General features: G+C 42.3%; 2 protein-coding genes across 3 annotated transcripts in view; both read right to left on the bottom strand.

The window, feature by feature from the left end:
- LOC139376800 (WNK lysine deficient protein kinase 4a) overlaps positions 1–15,310 on the bottom strand; it is a 70,818-nt gene extending 55,508 nt beyond the window's left edge. Inside the window, exons 1-2 of one of the 2 annotated variants that reach the window (XM_071119731.1) lie at positions 15,204–15,310; positions 14,227–14,900 (exon numbers count right to left, since the gene is read on the bottom strand). In XM_071119731.1, coding sequence (XP_070975832.1) covers positions 14,227–14,877 — 651 coding nt within the window. In that variant the 5' untranslated portion in view covers positions 14,878–14,900; positions 15,204–15,310. Of the gene's footprint in view, positions 1–14,226; positions 14,901–15,203 lie in introns of those variants that run through there. The other variant, XM_071119730.1, reaches the window with a different exon arrangement.
- Positions 15,311–16,355: 1,045 nt separating this feature from the next.
- On the bottom strand, positions 16,356–21,407 carry LOC139376802 (vacuolar protein sorting 25 homolog). Its single transcript, XM_071119733.1, has 7 exons — positions 21,232–21,407; positions 20,529–20,674; positions 19,806–19,859; positions 19,638–19,726; positions 18,776–18,851; positions 16,802–18,644; positions 16,356–16,649 (listed from the first exon to the last, which is right to left on the bottom strand). The coding sequence occupies exons 1-6, from the start codon at positions 21,276–21,278 to the stop codon at positions 18,532–18,534; spliced, it is 525 nt and encodes a 174-aa protein (XP_070975834.1). The 5' UTR covers positions 21,279–21,407; the 3' UTR covers positions 16,356–16,649; positions 16,802–18,531.
- Between the last annotated feature and the right edge of the window lie 745 nt (positions 21,408–22,152).

The raw sequence follows: 22,152 nt of genomic DNA on the forward strand, positions 1-22,152 counted from the left end.
TTTTGCATGACACACATGGCTTGCTTATAGGAGCCGAGTACTGCCTCCGGTTCAGCACGTGTCAGTCAGCTCTATACACCCAAGCTATAGGCTTGAAATAGTTTCTCTGTATTTTTATTGATTAAGGATCCCCATTAGCTGCTGTCAAGGCACAGTTACTCTATATACAGTTTAAAATATTACATTACATTACAGTTCATAACACTTACAATGCATTTAGTGTGTTCCCTCTGGCCGCTACTCCACGATCACATATTTACATTACAGTGTATGTAGAGTGCGTATCTTGTCATGTGTATGTGTGTCTGTGCCTGTGTGTCTCTTCACAGTCACAGCTGTTCCATAAGGTGTATTTTTATCTGTTTTTTAAAATCTGATTCTACTGCTTGCATCAGTTATCTGATGTGGAATAGAGCTCCATGTAGCCATGGCTCTATGTAGTACTGTGCACCTCCAATAGTCTGTTCTGGACTAGATGATTGTGAAGAGACCTTTGGTGGCATGTCTTGTGGTCTATGCATGCGTGTCCAAGCTGTAGAAAGTTAATCAGTAGAAAGATAACAGCATGGTACCACCCCTCTCTGGGGCTGTGTGTGACAAACAGCTGGAAGAGTACAAAACAGAATTCCAAGAAATAGTGCACTATTACCACTGTGTATGAAAGGAAACATGAATTGCAGTCATATACTGACAAATCTACACAGTTGCCTTAAAAGTTGCTAACTACATTTTATGAAGTGGTACTTTTTCAGACAAAGGGCTCTTTATCGGCAACACCTTTAAATGTGCACAATGCCTTATTTCCTTGGTATGTGTTTGTTATTCAACACCGTCCTCCTGCATCTGCATTAATAGGCTCAACGCGAGTCAAGATTTCAAACCTAATTTGTTTTGAGTACTGAGTGCTGTGTTTTGTCGAACACACCCAAGTCAAGCCCTGTATTCTGAACAAGTCTCTTTACACATGGCAAGGGAAGACAAGACAGTTAGATTCAGGCATTTGCTGTTTGTCCCCAAGCATCATTAATGAGTGGTTTTAAAGGTGGAACAGAAGAGTTTCAGTGCTGCCGCTCTTATTAATGTGTTATGAAGGGCAGAGGAACTGGACAGTGGGAGCGTATTTTTAAACAATAGCAGGTCTTACAGTCTGTTGTGCAATCCTTTTACTGGGTCCCTATTAGTGCACCAGACTTGAATGGTTCCGTGATGTTAACTGAGTTTCGTGGATGGAGCTGTAGTCTAGACTCATAGCCTCTAAGGCTCCATAATAAACCAAAACCAGAAACATCATAGGCCTACTCATTGTAGGAATGAAGGTGCTCTTTATTGAAATCAAAGGAACTGAAAACACAATTGTATAGCACTTTGTAGAGTTCAGGACCCCATCAACATTAGAAAGCAGCTGGAACCATGGCGACCAACAAAACTATGGAATAGGAGGTGAATGCAATGAAAACATTGTGGCCTGCTTAGTTAACACAGACTCTTTCGTCCCATGCAAAATGTGAGCCAACCTCTTCCTCTTCAGCAGTGAAAGGGACCATGTTAGGTGTCATGTCTTTTTCATTGGCCCGGCTGGCTGGCACATGGCTTCTTGAATCCACAGTTGACACAGTAGTACAGTTTATTCGGGTTTACCTGTGGGTGAGGGTTGCTAGGCAATAGCCCCCATGTGGTGCTTCTCCCCAAAGCCATATTATCCTACAAAGTCCCATGGTATAAAATAGTTAATACCTACTTTACAGAAATAACACAAACAGGTAATAATAATATCATTCCCACATATCAAATTCACTGTTTATGCTACAAAACTAAATTGATAGACGTTTTAGACTGGAGAACTAGTACCATACCGCCTGTATGGTCTAGTAGATCATTCACCTACTTCAGCACTATATAATTATTTATCTCAGTGTAATTTTCACCCTTCATTATAACAACCATTTAATATTATCTTCACATTGTACAATTGGAATGTGTGCTGTAGTCCTAATATTTCTAAATCTTATTGTTGACAAAAGCAAAATATATGAACCAGGACAAGAAAGGTATGAAACCATGGCATGGGAGAGGAGGAGGTGTGCATTTAGAACTGTGTTATTAATGGGGCTTTAGACTACTTCAACTGATGGTTTCTTACTTCAATAGAGCTTTCCTGCTTTCTGTCAGCCGTTGCCACTAACTGTCACCTGACTGTTTTTTTTGGTTTGTCAATGACTTGCCCCTGCTGAGTAGCCATTGGAGAAGGAAGATGATGGGAGATACTGAAATAAACTAAAGCAGTAATAAGAAGCGGAGCAATTAAGGTAGCTTCCTCCTGAGGTTAGTCTAACGTAGTGGTAACCACACCAACAACGGCCACCTTTAAAGCTCATTAGAGGTGATTAGAACAGATATAGCCGTTGGTTCACTCCAGACCCGACTGCCCTTGACCAGCACAAAAACATCCTGTGGCAGACTGCAATAACATCGAATAGTCCCCGCGATATGCAACTGTTCAGGGAAGTCAGGAACCAATATACACAGTCAGTCAGGAAAGCAAAGGCTAGCTTTTTCAAACATAAATTTTCATCCTGTAGCTCTAATTCCAAAATGTTTTGGGACACTGTAAAGTCCATGGAGAACAAGAGCACCTCCTCCCAACTGCCCACTGCACTGAGGCTAGGCGACACGGTCACCACCGATAAATCCATGATAATCTAACATTTAAATAAGCATTTCTCTACGGCTGGCCATGCTTTCCTCCTGGCTACCCCAACCCCGGCCAACAGCTCCACACTCCTCGCAGCTACTTGCCCGAGCCTCCCCAGCTTCTCCTTCACCCAAATCCAGATCGCAGATGTTCTGAAAGAGCTGCAAAACCTGGACCCGTACAAATCAGCTGGGCTAGAAAATCTGGACCCTCTCTTTCTAAAATTATCCGCTGCCATTGTTGCAACCCCTATTACCAGTCTGTTCAACCTCTCTTTCATTTAGTCCGAGATCCCTAAAGATTGGAAAGCTTCTGCGGTCATCCCCCTCTTCAAAGGGGATGACACTCTAGACCCAAACTGTTACAGACCTATATCTATCCTACCCTGCCTTTCTAAAGTCTTTGACAGCCAAGTTAATAAACAGATCACTGACCATTTCGAATCCCGCCGTACCTTCTCCGCTGACCAATCCGGTTTCCGAGCTGGTCATGGGTGCACCTCAGCCATGCTCAACGTACTAAATGATATCATAACCGCCATCGATAAAATACAGTACTGTGCAGCCGTCTTCATCAACCTGGCCAAGGCTTTCGACACTGTCAATCATCGTATTCTTATTGGCAGACTCAATAGCCTTGGTTTCTCAAATGACTGCCTCGCCTGGTTCACCAACTACTTCGCAGATAGAATTCAGTGTGTAAAATCGGAGGGCCTGATGTCCGGACCTCTCGCACTCTCTATGGGGGTACCACAGGGTTAAATTCTCGGGCCGACTCTTTTCTCTGTATACATCAATGATGTCGCTCTTGCTGCGGGTGATTCCCTGATCCACCTCTACGCAGACGACACCATTCTGTATACCTCTGGCCCTTCTTTGGACACTGTGTTAACTAACCTCCAAACGGGCTTCAATGCCATACAACTCTCCTTCCGTGGCCTCCAACTGCTCTTAAACGCTAGCAAAACCAAATGCATGCTTTTCAACCGTTTGCTGCCCACACCCACCCGCCCAACTAGCATCACTACTCTGGACGGTTCTGACCTAGAATACGTGTACAACTACAAATACCTAGGTGTTTGGCTAGACTGTAAACTCTCCTTCCAGACTCATATCAAACATCTCCAATCCAAAATCAAATCTAGAATCGGCTTTCTATTTCGCAACAAAGCCTCCTTCACTCACGCCGCCAAATTTACCCTAGTAAAACTGACTATCCTACCGATCCTCAACTTCGGCGATGTCATCTACAAAATAGCTTCCAATACTCTACTCACAGCTAATTGGATGCAGTCTATTACAGTGCCATCCGTTTTGTTACCAAAGCGCCTTATACCACCCACCACTGCGACCTGTATGCTCTAGTCGGCTGGCCCTCGTTACATATTCGTCGCCAGACCCACTGGCTCCAGGTCATCTACAAGTCTATGCTAGGTAAAGCTCTGCCTTATCTCAGCTCACTGGTCATGATAACAACACCCACCCGTAGCATGCGCTCCAGCAGGTATATCTCACTGGTCATCCCCAAAGCCAACACCTCCTTTGGCCACCTTTCCTTCTAGTTCTCTGCTGCCAGTGACTGGAACGAATTGCAAAAATCGCTGAAGCTGGAGACTTACATTTTCCTCACTAACTTTAAACATCAGCTATCTGCGCAGCTTACCGATCGCTGCAGCTGTACATAGTCCATCTGTAAATAGCCCACCCAATCTACAGTGCCTTGCGAAAGTATTCGGCCCCCTTGAACTTTGCGACCTTTTGCCACATTTCAGGCTTCAAACATAAAGATATAAAACTGTATTTTTTTGTGAAGAATCAACAACAAGTGGGACACAATCATGAAGTGGAACGACATTTATTGGATATTTCAAATATTTCAAAGTATTCCATAGATTCTCGATTGGATTCAGGTCTGGACTTTGACTTGGCCATTCTAACACCTGGATATGTTTATTTTTGAACCATTCCATTGTAGATTTTGCTTTATGTTTTGGATCATTGTCTTGTTGGAAGACAAATCTCCGTCCCAGTCTCAGGTCTTTTGCAGACTCCATCAGGTTTTCTTCCAGAATGGTCCTGTATTTGGCTCCATCCATCTTTAACCATCTTCCCTGTCCCTGCTGAAGAAAAGCAGGCCCAAACCATGATGCTGCCACCACCATGTTTGACAGTGGGGATGGTGTGTTCAGGGTGATGAGCTGTGTTGCTTTTACGCCAAACATAACGTTTTGCATTGTTGCCAAAAAGTTCAATTTTGGTTTCATCTGACCAGAGCACCTTCTTCCACATGTTTGGTGTGTCTCCCAGGGGGCTTGTGGCAAACTTTAAACGACACTTTTTATGGATATCTTTAAGAAATGGCTTTCTTCTTGCCACTCTTCCATAAAGGCCAGATTTGTGCAATATACGACTGATTGTTGTCCTATGGACAGAGTCTCCCACCTCAGCTGTAGATCTCTGCAGTTCATCCAGAGTGATCATGGGCCTCTTGGCTGCATCTCTGATCAGTCTTCTCCTTGTATGAGCTGAAAGTTTAGAGGGACGGCCAGGTCTTGGTAGATTTGCAGTGGTCTGATACTCCTTCCATTTCAATATTATCGCTTGCACAGTGCTCCTTGGGATGTTTAAAGCTTGGGAAATCTTTTTGTATCCAAATCCGGCTTTAAACTTCTTCACAACAGTATCTCGGACCTGCCTGGTGTGTTCCTTGTTCTTCATGATGCTCTCTGCGCTTTTAACGGACCTCTGAGACTATCACAGTGCAGGTGCATTTATACGGAGACTTGATTACACACAGGAGGATTGTATTTATCATCATTAGTCAGTTAGGTCAACATTGGATCATTCAGAGATCCTCACTGAACTTCTGGAGAGAGTTTGCTGCACTGAAAGTAAAGGGGCTGAATAATTTTGCACGCCCAATTTTTCAGTTTTTGATTTGTTCAAAAAGTTTGAAATATCCAATAAATGTCGTTCCACTTCATGATTGTGTCCCACTTGTTGTTGATTCTTCACAAAAAAATACAGTTTTATATCTTTGTTTGAAGCCTGAAATGTGGCAAAAGGTCGCAAAGTTCAAGGGGCCCGAATACTTTCGCAAGGCACTGTACCTACCTCATCCCCATTTTGTTTTTATTTACTTTGCTGCTCTTTTGCACACCAATATCACTACTTACACACCATCATCTGCTCATCATCATCTGCTCATCTATCACTCCAGTGTTAATCTGCTAAATTGTAATTACTTTGCTACTATGGCCTATTTATTGCCATACCTCCTCATGCCATTTGCACACACTGTATATAGACTTTCTTTTTTTTCTATTGTGTTATTGACTTGTTATTGGCTTGTTTATTCCATGTAACTCTGTGTTGTTGTTTCTGTCGCACTGCTTTGCTTTATCTTGGCCAGGTCGCAGTTGTAAATGAGAACTTGTTCTCAACTAGCTCACCTGGTCAAATAAGGTGATTTTTAAAAAAAAGGGGCCTTAACCCCTCTAAAGCCTCCCTCCTGTATAAAGAGAGAGAGGAGAAACCAAACCGAACCACTGAACATGGCAGCTAGCCAGAGGAAGGCAGGGAATATACTGGCCTCTAAACAAAAATAAACTAAATTATATTCTGAGTAGGTGAAGAGAGGGGAATAAGAATCAGGTAAAAAAAAACTTGTCTACAGTACATCCAAAACGGCACCCTTATCCCTTTATAGTGCACTACATAGGGAATAGGGTGCCATTTTGGATGCATACCTTGGCTCCTGGACCTTTGCCTCCTCGGCGAGATCAGACTGGCTATTGCTAACTATGCCTGGGGCTCTGTAGCTCTTTAGCCACCACTCTCCTCCTCAGTGGAAGATCTATTTTTATGGGATGTGTTTCAAACATAAACAACACCTGGCCGATCGGCATGCATTTCTATACAAACAAAGTTTTCAAAAACTTGATTTACCACAATACTTGGGAGTGGTAAGAAAATGACTCAGTAGCCCCTCTCTGTCTCTCGATTTAAAACAAAGGAACATTCAGCTGAGGTAAAGGGGGGCCACAACTTTTCCCTATAAGAAGTCTTCCCTGACCCACTTCCACTCAACATAAGCTAAGAGTTCATAAAGAACTTAAGAATACACCTTTAAATCCTTGACTCATCTTGCCACCACACTGGAAGCTTTAGCAAGCTGCTACCAAAGCGGAGCATATCTCTGTCATTGGCTCTGACTGCTGCTACTCAAGCTGTTGGGAAGCTGCATGCATGTTGTATTAAAATGACAGACAGCCGCTTCTGCAAGTCATCATGATAGGGTTTTAAAACAGACTAAGAGGGAGGGGATGGTGGGAACTGGGAAGGGAAATCGCCCTCACTGATTTACCTAATCCCAGTGTTTATAGTATTAGTTATACCTGTGGCAAGTGAGCTAATCCTATGGTGGGATACTGGGATTACGTCACTCATAACAACTCTAGCAATGGAGGAACTGCTCACAAAGCTACCCTTTCATGATATGTGTGTGTGGAGGGGTTCAGACAGATACCATAAAAGGACCCTCAATACAAATTATTCTTACATAACAGTGAGTGAATAATCTAAAAGCAGTCAGTCAGTCAGTCAGTAGGGGTCTCTTGTGGGATTGAGGATGTGTGGTTGAGAGAGGGAAGAATTCGTCATCTGTGACTTTCGGTAGTTAGCCCGCCTCAGTTCCTAGTTCACACTTGAGCAGGGCAGAGCGAGAGAGAGGCAGGGAGCTGGTGTGCTGGTGTCACTGGTTGTTAATGAAAACACAGTTTAGAGGGAATCATGGCAGACAGACAGACAGACAGACAGACAGACAGACAGACAGACAGGCAAGCAGGCAGGCAGGCAGGCAGGCAGGCAGACTGGCAGACTGGCAGGCAGACTGGCTCAGTTGGAGCAGCAGACCGTTGACAGGTTGATATGCAAGAGCGCCCTGACCCACAGGAGCCAGCTCAAAGTCACAGAGAATATGGACTGAAGCTTTCATCACAGTGAGACCCATGAGTTGTTGGGGGATTGTGTACTGAGATTGTATGCCTATGAAGTATGAATTAGACCTATTCTTAAGTGAAGAGAGAACGTATAGGCCTAGGACTCCTAGGTGTCTATGTCCCAAGCTGGTCCACTGTCACCAAGACAGGAGCAGCTGGTGTCAGCAATGATCAAGCTATTTATCCCTAACCATTTAAGCAATTCACCACGAAAAAAAAGGTCTGATGACATCATGATCACCTTTGTTTCATGCACAGCAAATTCTCCAGTGTTAAATCAACGGTGAGAGTTTTAAATTAACAATGAAATTGTGGACTCATGTAGACACTGGAAAGTGTTAAATTAACACACTGCTTGGTGTAAAGCTTTATTTCCTAGAGTGCCTTGCCTTTTGAGTGAATTGTAGAGCCATGACCGCATTTCTTAGTGACAGACACATGATTGTTGCATTTACAGTAGCTGCCATGGCGCCCTAGTAGCAGCCTAAGCATAGAGCGCCAGTAAATCTGTACACATACTGAGTATACAAAGCATTAGGAACAGCTTCCTAATATTGAGATGCACCCCCTTTTGCGTTCAAAACAACCTCAATTCTTTGGGGCATGGAATCTACAAGGTGTCGAAAGCATTCCACAGGGATGCTGGCCAATGTTGACTCCAATGCTTCCCACAGTTGTGTCAAGTTGGCTGGATGTCCTTTGGGTGGTGGACCTTTCTTTATACACACGGGAAACTGCTGTGTGTAAAAAATACAGCAGCGTTGCAGTTCTTGACACACTCAAACAGCACCTGGCACCTACTACCATACCCCGTTCAAAGGCACTTAAATATTTTGTCTTGCCCATTCACCCTCTGAATGGCACACATACACAATCCATGTCTAAATTGTCTCAAGGCTTAAAAATAATGATTTAACCGGTCTCTTCCCCTTCATCTACACTGACTGAAGTGGATTTAACAGGTGACATCAATAAGGGATAATAGCTTTCACCTGGTCAGTCTGTCATGGAAAGAGCAGAATGTTTTTGTCTTGCTAGCTAGCTAGCTAGCTAATGTTTTGTTTGAAAAATGCTTTTGGACACAGTACCAGCTTTTTTGTTTCACCTACCAATTCCTGATCTTTTGAGAACATAATTTGAGGAGTCGATTGAAGCGTGAGAAGAATGGAAAATAAAGGAATACAGCATACAAGGGCTCATAGTGATGACGACTGGCTACTATTCTGAACTTTGTGTGGTGAGCTTTCTGGCGCCCAAAGCTGCTGAGGTATCACCCAAGTCGGTGCTACTCAGATAGGAAGAGGAGAAGACCAGTGGCTATAAGAATCAGGCTGGTGCCCTGACTTTCCCGCTACAAGATCATCAGCAGACTCCATCACCATCATCTACTATCCTCTGACCAGCTCCCTACACTCAAGCCATAAACTGACCGTCACCATCTTTGGAGAAAGCTGCTTTCATGATATATAGATTTTTTTTAAGTGCTTGAAGATTATATGAAAAGTGTTGTAGAAATGTAATAAATTATTATTATTATTTTCTGTCCTACGGGCTTCACCAAGTGAGATCCTGAGCGAATATGTTATCATTTAAATGTAATTATTTAACCCAATACAATACATATTTCACAAGGCCTTATTTTGAGGGCATACACTCCAAACCAGTGGAGGCTCCTCAGAGGAGGAAGGGGAGGACACTCCTCCTCAGTGAATTTCATAAAAATTGTGAAACATTAAAAAGTTATTATCTTAAGATAAAACTATACTAAATATGGGTTTGATCCCAGGCTATGTCACAGCCGGCCGTGAACGGGACACCCATAAGGCAGCGCATAATTGGCCCAGCGTTGTTAGAGGAGGGTTTGGCCGACCGGGATTTCCTTGTACCATCGTGCTCTAGCGACTCCTTGTGGCGGTCTGGGCGCCTGCAAGCTGACCTCAGTCGCCAGCTAGACGGTGTTTCCTCCAACACATTGGTGCGGCTGGCTTCCGGGTTAAGTGAGCAGTGTGTCAAGAAGCAGTGCGTGTTTCAGAGGACGCATGGCTCTCGACCTTTGCTTTACCAGAGTCAGTAGTGGAGTTGCTGCCATGGGACAAGACAAAACTACCAATTGGATATCACGAAATTGGGGAGAAAAAGGGGTAAAAGTAAAAAATATGTATATAGACTATACTAAATATATTCACGTTCCCCAAATAATTTATTAAAAACCAGTGTTTTGCAATGAAGGTCTACAGTAGCCTCAACAGCACTCTATAGGGTAGCATCATGGAGGACAGCTAGTTTCCGTCCTCTGGGGTACATTGATTTCAACACAAAACCTAGGAGGATCATGGTTCTCACCCCCTTCCATAGACTTACACAGTAATTATGACTACTTCCAGAGAAGTCCTCCAACCTTTCAGAGCTCTTGCAGCATGAACTGACGTTATCCACCCAATCAAAGGATCAGAGAATGAATCTATACTGAAAGCACAAGCTACAGCTAACTAGCAATGCAGTGCAAAAAATGTGGTGAGTAGTTGACTCAAAGGGAGATAAAAACAACAGTCGAACCGTTTTGAACAAATCACAATTGGCCTAGCGTCGTCTGGGTTAGGGAGGGTTTGGCCGGTAGGGATATCCTTGTCTCATCGCGCACTAGCGACTCCTGTGGTGGGCCGGGCACAGTGCGCGATAACCAGGTCACCAGGTGCACAGTGTTTCCTCCGACACATTGGTGTGGCTGGCTTCCGGGTTGGATGCGCGCTGTGTTAAGAAGCAGTGCAGCTTGGTTGGGTTGTGTTTCGGAGGATGCGTGGCTTTCGACCTTCGTCTCTCCCGAGCCCGTACCGGAGTTGTAGCGATGAGACAAGATAGTAACTACTAACAATTGGATGCCACGAAAAGGGGGTAAAATTCACATGCACAAAAATAAATGAAGGAGAAGCGAGAGAAGGAGAGAGAGCAAGAGAGCGAGATAGTTTAGCCTAGTCAAATACCCGGTTCAAACAGAGAGCTATAAAGCTAGCTGGCTATGGCTATCGAACACTGGAACTCTTCCAAGTCAAGGTAAGCTTTTGGTTTTATTAATTTAATGCCACTGGGGCCCGATGGTGTAACTGCTAAACTGCTTGCTGACTGTGTACTGCATGATTGTAACGGGTTTACTAATGCGTTAGTTATAGTAGCTATGTTGACTATAACGTTAGCTAATATGGTAACAACGATGTAGGCTGTGTGTAGCGGTTAGTGGTTATGATACGAAAGTTTGGCTTGGAAACATTTTTTCCCCTGGTCACAGACAGTCAATGTGTTGTGCACTGAAGTCCACAAGCAAAGGTGAGAGCGCGTAGATCCGCAAAGGAATTATATATAAAATGCCGTTTGTATGTGGCTGCTATGAAAGTGAACTGTGTTAGTGTGTGATCACGGGTGTATTGATTCCGCCTAAATAAATGGAAGCAAACAGAATGAAACAGGGATAAACATACCTGAATTTGTCCAATAGAAACTCGATGCAGGCAAGAGTGTGCAAGGGGGTATTTAATGTTGGCGCAAGGTCTGTCACCTTGATTACTCAAATTTTTCTCTCGATCTGTGCACCTGCGTTGTAGACTTTCATTCATAGGCTAGGATGTAGCAACCTCATGATGGGTATAGGGAAAATTTGAGTATCATGTAATACCCTTAACTTATCGATGTTGCATTGACCTGGGTGAATGAAATAAGAATGACAGTCATCCAATATGCTGTAATAGAAATAAGGCCAAACTCATCTTAAATGTCACTGACCGCCACTGCTCTAAACAATTAACTCTGAAAGTTAAACCAAAACCACGACCATCATTATCATATTTCCCAGCATGCTCTATTGCAGATTGATTTTAAGAATATTTTTTTTCAATATCTATCACAGGGGGCTGCTGAGGGGAGGACAGCTCATAATAATGTCGGCGCAAATGGAATGGCATCATGTATTTGATACCATTCACCTTATTAACACAATTACCTCCCCAATTAAGGTGCCACCAACCTCCTGTGATATATATGTACATTGATTGATTAATTAATGTTTCTTAAATATAAATGACATACATTTTCAAAACTAACCCAATGTTACTTGCATTTATTGTACCCATACTGAAATGGTTGTTCCAGTTTAGATGCTTTAGGTCGTCTCATATTTCAATCTTCCCAACCCTGGTAGTCATCCTGAATGAAGGTCACAGGTGATAAAAAAAATCTGAAGGTTGGATATCCCCACTCAGGCTGGATTTCAATAGGAATTAAATTGTCACTTTGCAAGCCAGCATAATGTGACAGGTTGCGTGAATAACCCAACATGTTGGGTTGTTCGGATTACCCAAGCATGGGTTAATTTAACCATCAATTGTTTTTTTTATTCACTTTCATTCTGGGTTGACCAAGCAGCTGGTTCTTTTTTAAAGTAATCCATAGGTTATTTTCAGGAGGTGTGGCTTTTAGATAGTTATTTTTTGACACCCATGAGAGTAAATGTCATTCCAGTTGATCATGTTAACTTTGTACACGCAATGTTACATTTTCCTTTAATATTATTGCACATTATATAGTCTAATACAAAATATATTTAAAAAATGTTTACATACTGAAACAAAGTGGTTACTATTCCATTGGGGATATCACATTGGGATTTGTACAGGCTTTTAAGGAACTCGTACACTTCTGAAAGCTCCATTAAAGCTACAAAAGAGTCAGCGTTCAACCGTAACATGTGATAACAATTCAACAGAACAGGTGCACCGTAATGACATTTACTCTCATGTGTGGCCAAACATTACTTACTGAAAGCCACACCCCTACTAAGCCAAGCTTCCATTCTTCCTTGTTCTCCCCAATTTCGTGATACTACGATCTCGTCTTGTCGCTGCAACTCCCCAACAGGCTCGGGAGAGGCGAAGGTTGAGTCATGCGTCCTCCAAAACATGACCCACCAAACCGCACTTCTTAACACCCGCTCGCTTAACCAATGTCTCAGAGGAAACACTGTTCAACTGATGACCGAAGTCAACCTGCAGGTGCCCGGCCCACCACAAGGAGTCGCTAGAGCACAATGAGCCAAGTAAAGCCCCCCTAGTCAAACCCTCCACTAACGACGCTGGGCCAATTGTGCGCCGCCCTATGGGAATCCCGGTCACAGGCGGTTGTGACACAGCCGGAGATCGAACCCCAGGCTGTAGTGACACAAGTGGGCACTGGGATGCTGTGCCTTAAACCACTGCGCCACTCAGGAGGCCCAAGCTTCCAGTTTTCTGATCACCTGGGTCATATCTTAATAACCCAGCATCAACAAACCAACCATGCTCTTTTTAAAAAACAACCCAACTAAGTGAGCAATCCCTGCTACCCAGCAGTTGGGTCATCCTAGCACCTAACCAAGTATTTTTTTTTGAGCGTGAGCCCTGAACTCAAATAAGCCCTTATGATATACATATTATATTTTGTTAAATTTGAATGATAACATATTCACTTAGCATCTCACTTGGTGAAGTCCATAGGACTGAAAATGAATGTATGCAACCATATCCGCGAGAAGGCCCAGTGGACTACTTTTGTGAAAAAGTAGTGCACTGGCTACGTATGTATGCAACAAGCATGTCTCTGTCACTAACAAATGAATGAATGAAAGGCAAGGCATTCTGGGAAATATGCAAATAAATCTTTACACTAAGCAATGTGTTATTTCAATACTGTTCAGTGCCTAAGTACATTTCCTGCAATTGTACACATTTTGCCATGGGGCAGAGTGAATCTTTTCCAATTTTATATCAAATTTCCTGCAAATCTACTCATTTTGCGATGGGGCATAGAAAAAAAAAGTTTACAGCTAATTTCCTGCAATTCTACACATTTTGCCATAACTTAATGATATCTGAGTGAGAGTGACTAACAAAATCAATGGGGACTCCATGGAGGTCAGGGCTCCTGGGCACGTGCCCTGCGTTACCGGTCGGTAATCGGCCATGTTTACTTCAAGTTTAGATAGCTGGCTAGACTAATTTATCAAACTAAAAATTGTTAACTGACATGGCCATTTGAGTGACTGTCAGTGACTAACATAAGAAGATAAACATTGCTGAGGAAAACCAAATGTAGAACTTGCACCTTGTGTATTCTACTTTTCTAATTCTCAACAGTAAGTTTCACATTTTTTTTGGGGGGGGGGGGGGGGGGGCTCCCTTGCTGCCTGGGGCCCTAAGTGACTGTTTATGTCCTCCTGAGTGGCACAGTGGTCTAAGGCACTGCTTCTCAGTGCTAGAGGTGTCACTACAGACCCTGGTTTGATTCCAGGCTGTATCATAACCAGCTGTGATTGGGAGTCCCATAGGGCAGTGCACAATTGGCCAAGCGTTGTTCTAGTTTGGCTGGGGTAGGCCATCATTGTAAATAAGAATTTGTTCTTAACTGACTTGCCCAGTAAAATGAAAAAATATGCATGGAGCTTGCACATGCTTTCAGTGTTGATTTAACACTGGGGAATTTGCTGTGTGACAAAAAAATGTCTGTCACTCACCTGCAGCTCGCACCATGCCACTTCCACAGTAGTCTCTGTGTCCAGTCCTTTATAGACGGTCTTGAACGATCCCCTCCCAATCTCAATGTTGAATTTCAGGTATCTTCCATCAGGTGAGGTGGCCACAGCTTTGGTCTCAATGTCCTCCCTCTCCTCCTGTTCACATTTGCTTTCATACGGACTGCGTGACAACACTTTGTGTGCTTTATTTTGAACAAGCTCATTGTCTGAGTCCGAGCTGGCATCTTGTGTGTTGGGGCTCGGGAGCGAGCTCCAGTTGTTGTCCAGCGGGGTGACGGGGTCCGAGACTTGGGTACAGGGGGGCGTGCTGCCGGTGATGCTCGCGCCCGGGCTGGAGACTGGAGATGGAGACGCCGGTGGAGTATCCGTTTTGTCGTCTTCTTCTACTCTGACCTCGTTTAACGTTAAAATATTCTCCGCTGACCAGGACAGAGCCTTTGAAAGCGCCCCGCCATATAGTTGTGGGTCAATGTCCATGTTAATTTTGTGAAGCCCATAAGAGTTTCTCCTGGTCCCCAAATTGTAGGTCAGTGGCATCGACGGGACTCGACCAGATAAGCAGTCATCGTTTAGGTCGACGGAGAGGCTTGGGAAACCGCGTCCAGCTATTTCAACCTCCACTTGTGACATTGTAGCGGTTCTTATTCCAATTTCTAAGGATAGAAAATATATATTTTTAAACCTGAAATAAGAAAATCAAACCGGGCCGCTACTTTACTAAGACAGCATGCTATTTTACACGTCTTTCAGCAATTTATGCTATTTTACTATGTAGCCTAGTTTAAACGTTCGAGACATTAGCCTACTTGTGGAAAATTATGGTAAAATTAACTTGTGGCACGTAGCCTATTTGAGTACATGAGCTGTAAAAAATTACTTGTGGCACATAGTTTACAAGACAATTTTTAAATATTTAGGTTACTGTCAAAAAACTATTCTCAATTGAAATAGCCTACCTCAAAATGTGTTCAAATTCGGAAAATTCACATACTTCTCAGATAACCCGGGAAAACCGGACCGTCCATCGCCCTTGTACGTGTGAGTTGTCAACCGTATCTCTAGTAAAGAAGGCAAAACCGCTGTCTGTATCAAGAGGGTTGTTCGGATCGTGCGCTCACAGACCCGTGTGCGCTTTCAACGACGCCCCCATAGACAGTCTTCTGTAGCCTACCTGGACAATAACTGACTTCATGAGATATAAATCCATTCGTGTGTATATAGCTTATTTTCTTTGGAATAGTTGGTAACACTATTTTCTTGTTCTGAATTAAGAGAAGTGGACAATAAATAAGCACGTCAATTACAAGACTGGTATCAATTCAATTTAAATTCAATTTAAGGGCTCTCTCTTTCTATGTACATTTAAGAGGTTAAGCTAAACAAGCCATTTGACAAGAAAACACAGTTTGAATTGAATTCCTAACAGAGCCCAAACCTTAGCTCTGCTACTTTTAATTAGCTCCCTACAGGAAACATGACTTGGATTATCTGGATTCGTGCCATGCCCTCACAGGCTCCCAGTCCACCACATAGGCACAGACAGTGTGTTCTGGGCAAATTACAAGATGTGCTATTCTGTTAAGGTTGTTGTTGTTTTTGTTACAAACTGGATCAAACTGATAGCTCATATGACCAATTATGTATTCATAAACTTTGTTTGAACTCTATTTTCAATAAGGAATGCATGAATGTGAGAGGGCACAACATGCTTCTGGCAACTCATTCTTCCCTCGTGGAGTTGTCCTTATTCAGTGAAAGAAAGTCAGAGTTATGGGATGTCCCAAACAGCAGTCTATTCCCTATAGTGCACTAATTTTGATCAGAGCACCACTATATAGAGAATACAGGGCCATTATGGATGCAGACAAAACAATGTGTGCCTTGATGAGAGTGGGAGAGAGAGACAGAAAAGGGGGGAAGAGAATAAGTAAGAGCCTGTAGAGCGAGCTTGACTCTAGTCGGCTGAAACAAGACACTTGTTATCAGTACGGCCACAGTTAGCCACACCTGTCACACAGACATGCACTACAGGGAGTTATCAGCAAACACACACAAGACTCCCTCAGCTCAGCTGAACCAAGGACCAAGCCTATGGAGACATACCAACATTTTTATTTTATTTTTTTATTGAACCTTTACTTAACTAGGCAAGTCCGTTAAGAACAAATTCTTATTTACAATGACGGCCTACCCCGGCCAAATCCTAACCCGGACGACGCTGGGCAATTGTGTGCCGCCCTAAAAATGGTTAAGTGTGTGTGTGAACTGTCAGCTAAGCTTCCTGCCATCCAGGACCTCTATACAAGGCGGTGTCAAAGGAAGGCCCTAAAAATGGTCATAGACTGTTCTCTCTGCTACCGCACGTCAAGCGGTACCGAAGCGCCAAGTCTAGGTCCCAGAGGCTTCTAAATAGCTTCTACCCCCAAAACATGAGACTCCTGAACATCTAAACAAATGGCTACCCAGAATATTTGCACCCCCCCCCCCCCCCCCCTTTTATGCTGCTGCTACTCTGTTATTATCTATGCACAGTCACTTTAATAACTCTACCTACATGTACATATTACCTCGACTAACCAGTGCCCCTCCACACTGACTTTGTACGGTATTTTTTGTATATAGCCTCGCTATTGTTATTTAATTTTTTGGTACATTAATTTATTTATTTTTCTTAAAACTGCATTGTTGGTTAACAACACTACAACTATTGTATTCGGCACATGTGACAAATAACATTTGATTTGAATTTGTGAGATTCTCCAACCCAGCTGGTGACTGCAATAAGAAGCTCACCAGAGTAACAGCCCAGTCAGCTGTCTGTCTAGTGATTCCTGGGAAATTAGTAGCAATATGGTTGTGTAAGCTATATCTTACTTGCAATAGCTTGGTTCACCACCGGACCGGACCTTTTGTGCACTGCGGCTACTCGCCGTTTATTATCTATGCATGGTCACTTCACCCCTGCCTACATGTACAAATTACCTGTACCCCCGCACACTGACTCAGTACCGGTGCCCCCTGTATGTAGCCTCATTATTGTTATTCTTATTGTTGTTTTTTATTATTACTTTTTATTTTAGTCTACTTGGTATACTTTTTATTATTACTTTTTATTTTAGTCTATTTTGAAAATATTTTCTTAACTCTTCTTGAACTGCACTGCTGGTTAAGGGCTTGTAAGTATGCATTTCATGGTAAAGTCTACACTTGTATTTGGCGCATGTGACAAATAACATTTATTTGATCATTCATAAAGGTGTAGTAAACGTGTAACTGTATTCCTCTTTGACACTAGGGGGCACTATAATACAACTAATTAATCCAAGATCCCCAGAGCAGAGATACTGTAATACATGTTACCACTATTGACATATTAATTTAATATACAAAATTGATTGCCACTTGTAATAACTCAAATTAGACCTTGGCATGTAGAGAAGTGTCCTCATTCATAACTGCTAGTAGGACAACATTTCTCTCCTATTTATTTTCTTACAGGATTCCATTGGTAAAAAAAAGGATGAATACAGAGACAGTGTACAGGAGTGTCATAGGTTATGTACTAAGGGTTTACAGCAGTCAGTCTGTACATGAGACATCCAGCACCATTATTACAGCTGAACTAAATCAGGATTCTAATACTCCCATGTGTGTCCTCTTCCTGGGAGGTTTTAAAACTCCCCAAATGTCTCCAGGGTGTCTTGACTGGGATTTCTTGAGGATTTTTGGAGGTAAAGAAGAACAGCAGAAGGCCATACCACCACCACACCTAATTGCTGCAAGTAGATTTGTTAATAATCAGGAGGTTAAGAATAAAAACAAGTTATAAATACAAAACAGAAGAAAATAGTAAGGGAAAGACACAGATTGTGGGGAAAGTCCCACATCAAACATCCCAGGTGACTACCACAGAAGTCTAAATAAAGTCACCTCCTAAACTGCTCCTGCAGATGGAATTTACTAGCGAGATTGGTTCCCTTCCAGTAAGAAAATGCTTCAAACTTAGGTGAACCAAATATGGCAACTACCTAAACCAAATAATGACTATTATTATCATCAACCACTTAGATTGGGTGCTGAGGTGCAAATAATAGCCTTTTAAACAGCGCAACCCTCATTAACCTGGTCCCAGATCTGTTTGCACTGTCTTGCACCTCGTTTGTCACGCCAATGACCACAGGGAGTTGGCAGGACAGCACAAACCGATCTGGGTCCAGGCAAGCAGTACTCTCACAGCCAATAAGGATGAAGGTTCCCAGTCTGAGTTGAGCACTTGATGTCTCTTCAGAAGAACTTGACCCCCTTCCCGTCGTCCATGGAGATGACCTCTGCCTTGCCGTCCATTTGCAGGGCCTGCAGCGAACGAATCAGCATCCAGTCTTCCAGCCCATGGAATTCTGGGGAAAATGGGTTACATCTAATTACATTTGCTGTACAGCTCAACAGAAGGCATAAAATAGTGCAGATGTCTTTAGGTACTGATGAATAAAAGGAAATATGTCAGAAAAGCACATATCTGTTGCTGTACCTTCGCTTTCTGTGTCGTCACCGTTGGCGAGCTCGTAGAGTGTAAACACTGTATTGACCATACCGTTTTTAGAGACCTGAAATGATAGGGAACATGAGCTCCTTTCATTAAGAAGTATCAACAGAGTACAGATGACACAAGGATTTAGACTATTACTTGCTGGAAAACTACATCATATCTTCTATAATGATGCTACATTGCATGATTCTTCGAACAATGTAAAAGGAGCTATAGGCTACACCCCAGTGGTGTAAAGTACTTAAGTAAAAATACTTTAAAGTACTACTTAAGTCATTTTTTGGTGTGTCTGTACTTAACTTGACTATTTATATTTTTGCCTACTTTTACTTCACTACATTCCTAAAGAAAATAATGTACTTTGTACTCCATACATTTTCTGGACATGCAAAAGTACTCGTTACACTTTGACAGGAAAATTGTCCAATTCACTTATCAAGAGAACATGCCTGGACATCCCTACTGCCTCTGATCTGACGGACTCACTAAACACAAATGCTTTGTTTGTAAATTATGCCTGTGTGTTGGTGTGCCCCTGACTATCTGTAATATATATATATTTAAAAATATATATTTGTGCCATCTGTTTTGCTTACTATAAGGAATTTGAAATGTTCTACTTTTACTTTTGATACTTAAGTATATTTTAACAATTCCATTTACTTTTGATACTTAAGTATATTTAAAACCAGATACTATTAATCGAGTAGTATTTTACTGGGTGACTTTCACTTTTTCTATTAAGGTATCTTTACTTTTACTCAAGAATGACAATTGAGTACTTTTTCACCACTGCCTATATAGTGCATTACTTTAGACCAGGGCCCATAGAAGATCTACTCACCCACTGGTAAATCAGCTTCCCCCATTCCTCTGGCCTCCTCCACATGACTAGACACCGCGTCTTGTTCTTGTCTAACCATTCCAGGTTCCCTGCAAACAATATCCAGTTCAATTATTTTTGTCAGAATAATTATCAATATCCATCCTTCAATTAAAGCTGCCCTGTTACCTTTTTTCCTCAATTCCTCAAAAACAATTAGTATGGCCTCCATTGATAGTTTTCCTGAAAGATCAGTTAAGGTTTCTGAGGAGAAACATTCAGTGGGTATAATTTCAGAGAACATCCTTATTGTATTTCACTAGCCTCAAAGTCTTATTTATTTATCCCTTATTTTACCAGGTAAGTTGACTGAGAACACATTCTCATTTACAGCAACGACCTGGGGAATAGTTTCAGGGGAGAGAGATGAATGTGCCAATTGGAAGCTGGGGTTTGATTAGGTGGCCATGAGGGCCAGATTGAGAATTTAGCCAGGACACCAGGGTTAACTGCCCTACTCTTACGATAAGTGCCATGGGATCTTTAGTGACCACAAAGAGTCAGGACACCCATTTAACATCCCATCCGAAAGACGAAACCCTACACAGGGCAATGTCCCCAATCACTGGCCTGGGATATTTTATTAAGGGCAATGTCCCCAATCACTGCCCTGGGAAATTGGGATATTTTGTTTAGACCAGAGGAAAGAGTGCCTCCTACTAGCCCTCCAACACCACATCCAGCAGCATCTGGTCTCTCATCCTGGGACCAACTCTGCTTAGCTTCAGAGGCAAGCCAGCAGTGTGTGCAGCTGTCCAACAACAAATAACAGGACAGTAGAGCTTTATTTGGTTTGATCTATGAAATACGTGTCAGTAAGTGAAACTCAGAACATGGTAGATAAAAGGATACTATCAATATTCTTGTGGTTGAACACAGGGCTCTCTTGGGCTTCCATGATGTCCAGAGTGTAGAGCTTGTGATGGCGGCAGTAGGACAGTGCGAGGGAGCACCAAGCTGCAAGCTGTTTCTGTCTGGTGTCAACATTGGGCTGTAACCTGTCAACCACCAAAAGCAACCATTACTGACATCGCACCAACTTATATTGATTGACCTACCTACCTGTAAGTCAAGCGCTAGAAGTAGCTAGCTATGTTATCACTCACTAACGGTTATCCAAGTTTCATTTTGTTTGAAAGAGATGTGAATAATAATCATAAACATTAGCTGCGAACACAACCACATCCTACAGTATTTGTGCAAGTTAGCAAATTGAATGTACATTCAAGATCATTTACAGTAGCTAGCCACGGATTGCAATACATCATAACATTCGCTAACTAGCTTTAATGATAAACTAAGTAGCTACAACGTCAATACGAATGACTATCTATCTAGCTAGCTACATGTTGAGAAAATCATTGCCATTGCTATCATTCATATGTTCGCCGTGTGGCTAACGTTAGCTGATCCACATCACTAGCCAGCTAGCTTCAACTAGCATTATTTTTTTAAATAGGTCAACAAGTAACTAACGTAATGCAATGGAATCCACACAACACAATATTTGTTATACGTGGGTATCACCATTTAGTTGTGAAAATGGTTAACTTACGTAAAAAACGGAGGAAAATTATATTGCCAGGGCCACTCAAAACTCATTGCAAAATGATGTAAACACAAGCTGACACCCGGAAGTGCAAACTCTAAATCGTTCCCTACTAGAAAATCATATCACACCATAGAGATAGATAGAGGACTCCTCATTATATCTGTGCCATTATAGTTTCTAAACGAAGAGGCACAACATCGCGAGACTTCCGGGAACGCTTGCAAAGCAGACCAGGGTGGGGTTTGGGGATAGAGAAGTCAATGAGAGAAGTGAAACATTTTTCCTTAGTTGTTCATTTTCTCGAAATCTAAAGGCACAGCCTAGATTCGAGCCAATGTCTTAAGTAGTTCGGCTCTATCCTCGTGAAAGTGAAAAACTGACATGTTTTAATTTCCGTCAAAAATAACTTTTTATGGAAGGAGTGCCTTTGAGTTGACGGCCTGCACATGCGCAGTTCAGCGCGAGACGACCAAACACGCATGACATCGCCTACAAGTGTGATGGGGGATTCAACTTTCTTTGGAGAAACCGTACCCATTACATTAGGAAAACTGTTGTAATGAACACTTATGAGAATGGTGGACTGAATTTTCTGGACTTTACTACTTTAAATAATAATTTTAAGATCAATTGGATAAAACAATTCCTAAGAAGACCCACTTCTATCTGGAATTTTATTCCTCATCATGTCTTCTCTACTTTTGGTGGCCTTAACTTCATGTTGTTTTGCAATTATAATATTGACAAAGTTCCAGTGAAACTTTCTGCTTTTCATCGGCAGGTTTTCTTGTCATGGTCCTTAATTTATAAACACAATTTTTCTCCACACAGATATTATATATGGAATAATCGGGATATATTGTATAAAAATACCTCTCTGTTTTTAGAATATTGGTTCCGAAATAATATCCTATTGGTGAGCCA

This window comes from Oncorhynchus clarkii, chromosome 20 (assembly GCF_045791955.1).
Source record: "Oncorhynchus clarkii lewisi isolate Uvic-CL-2024 chromosome 20, UVic_Ocla_1.0, whole genome shotgun sequence".
NCBI classification, from domain to species: Eukaryota; Metazoa; Chordata; class Actinopteri; order Salmoniformes; family Salmonidae; genus Oncorhynchus; species Oncorhynchus clarkii.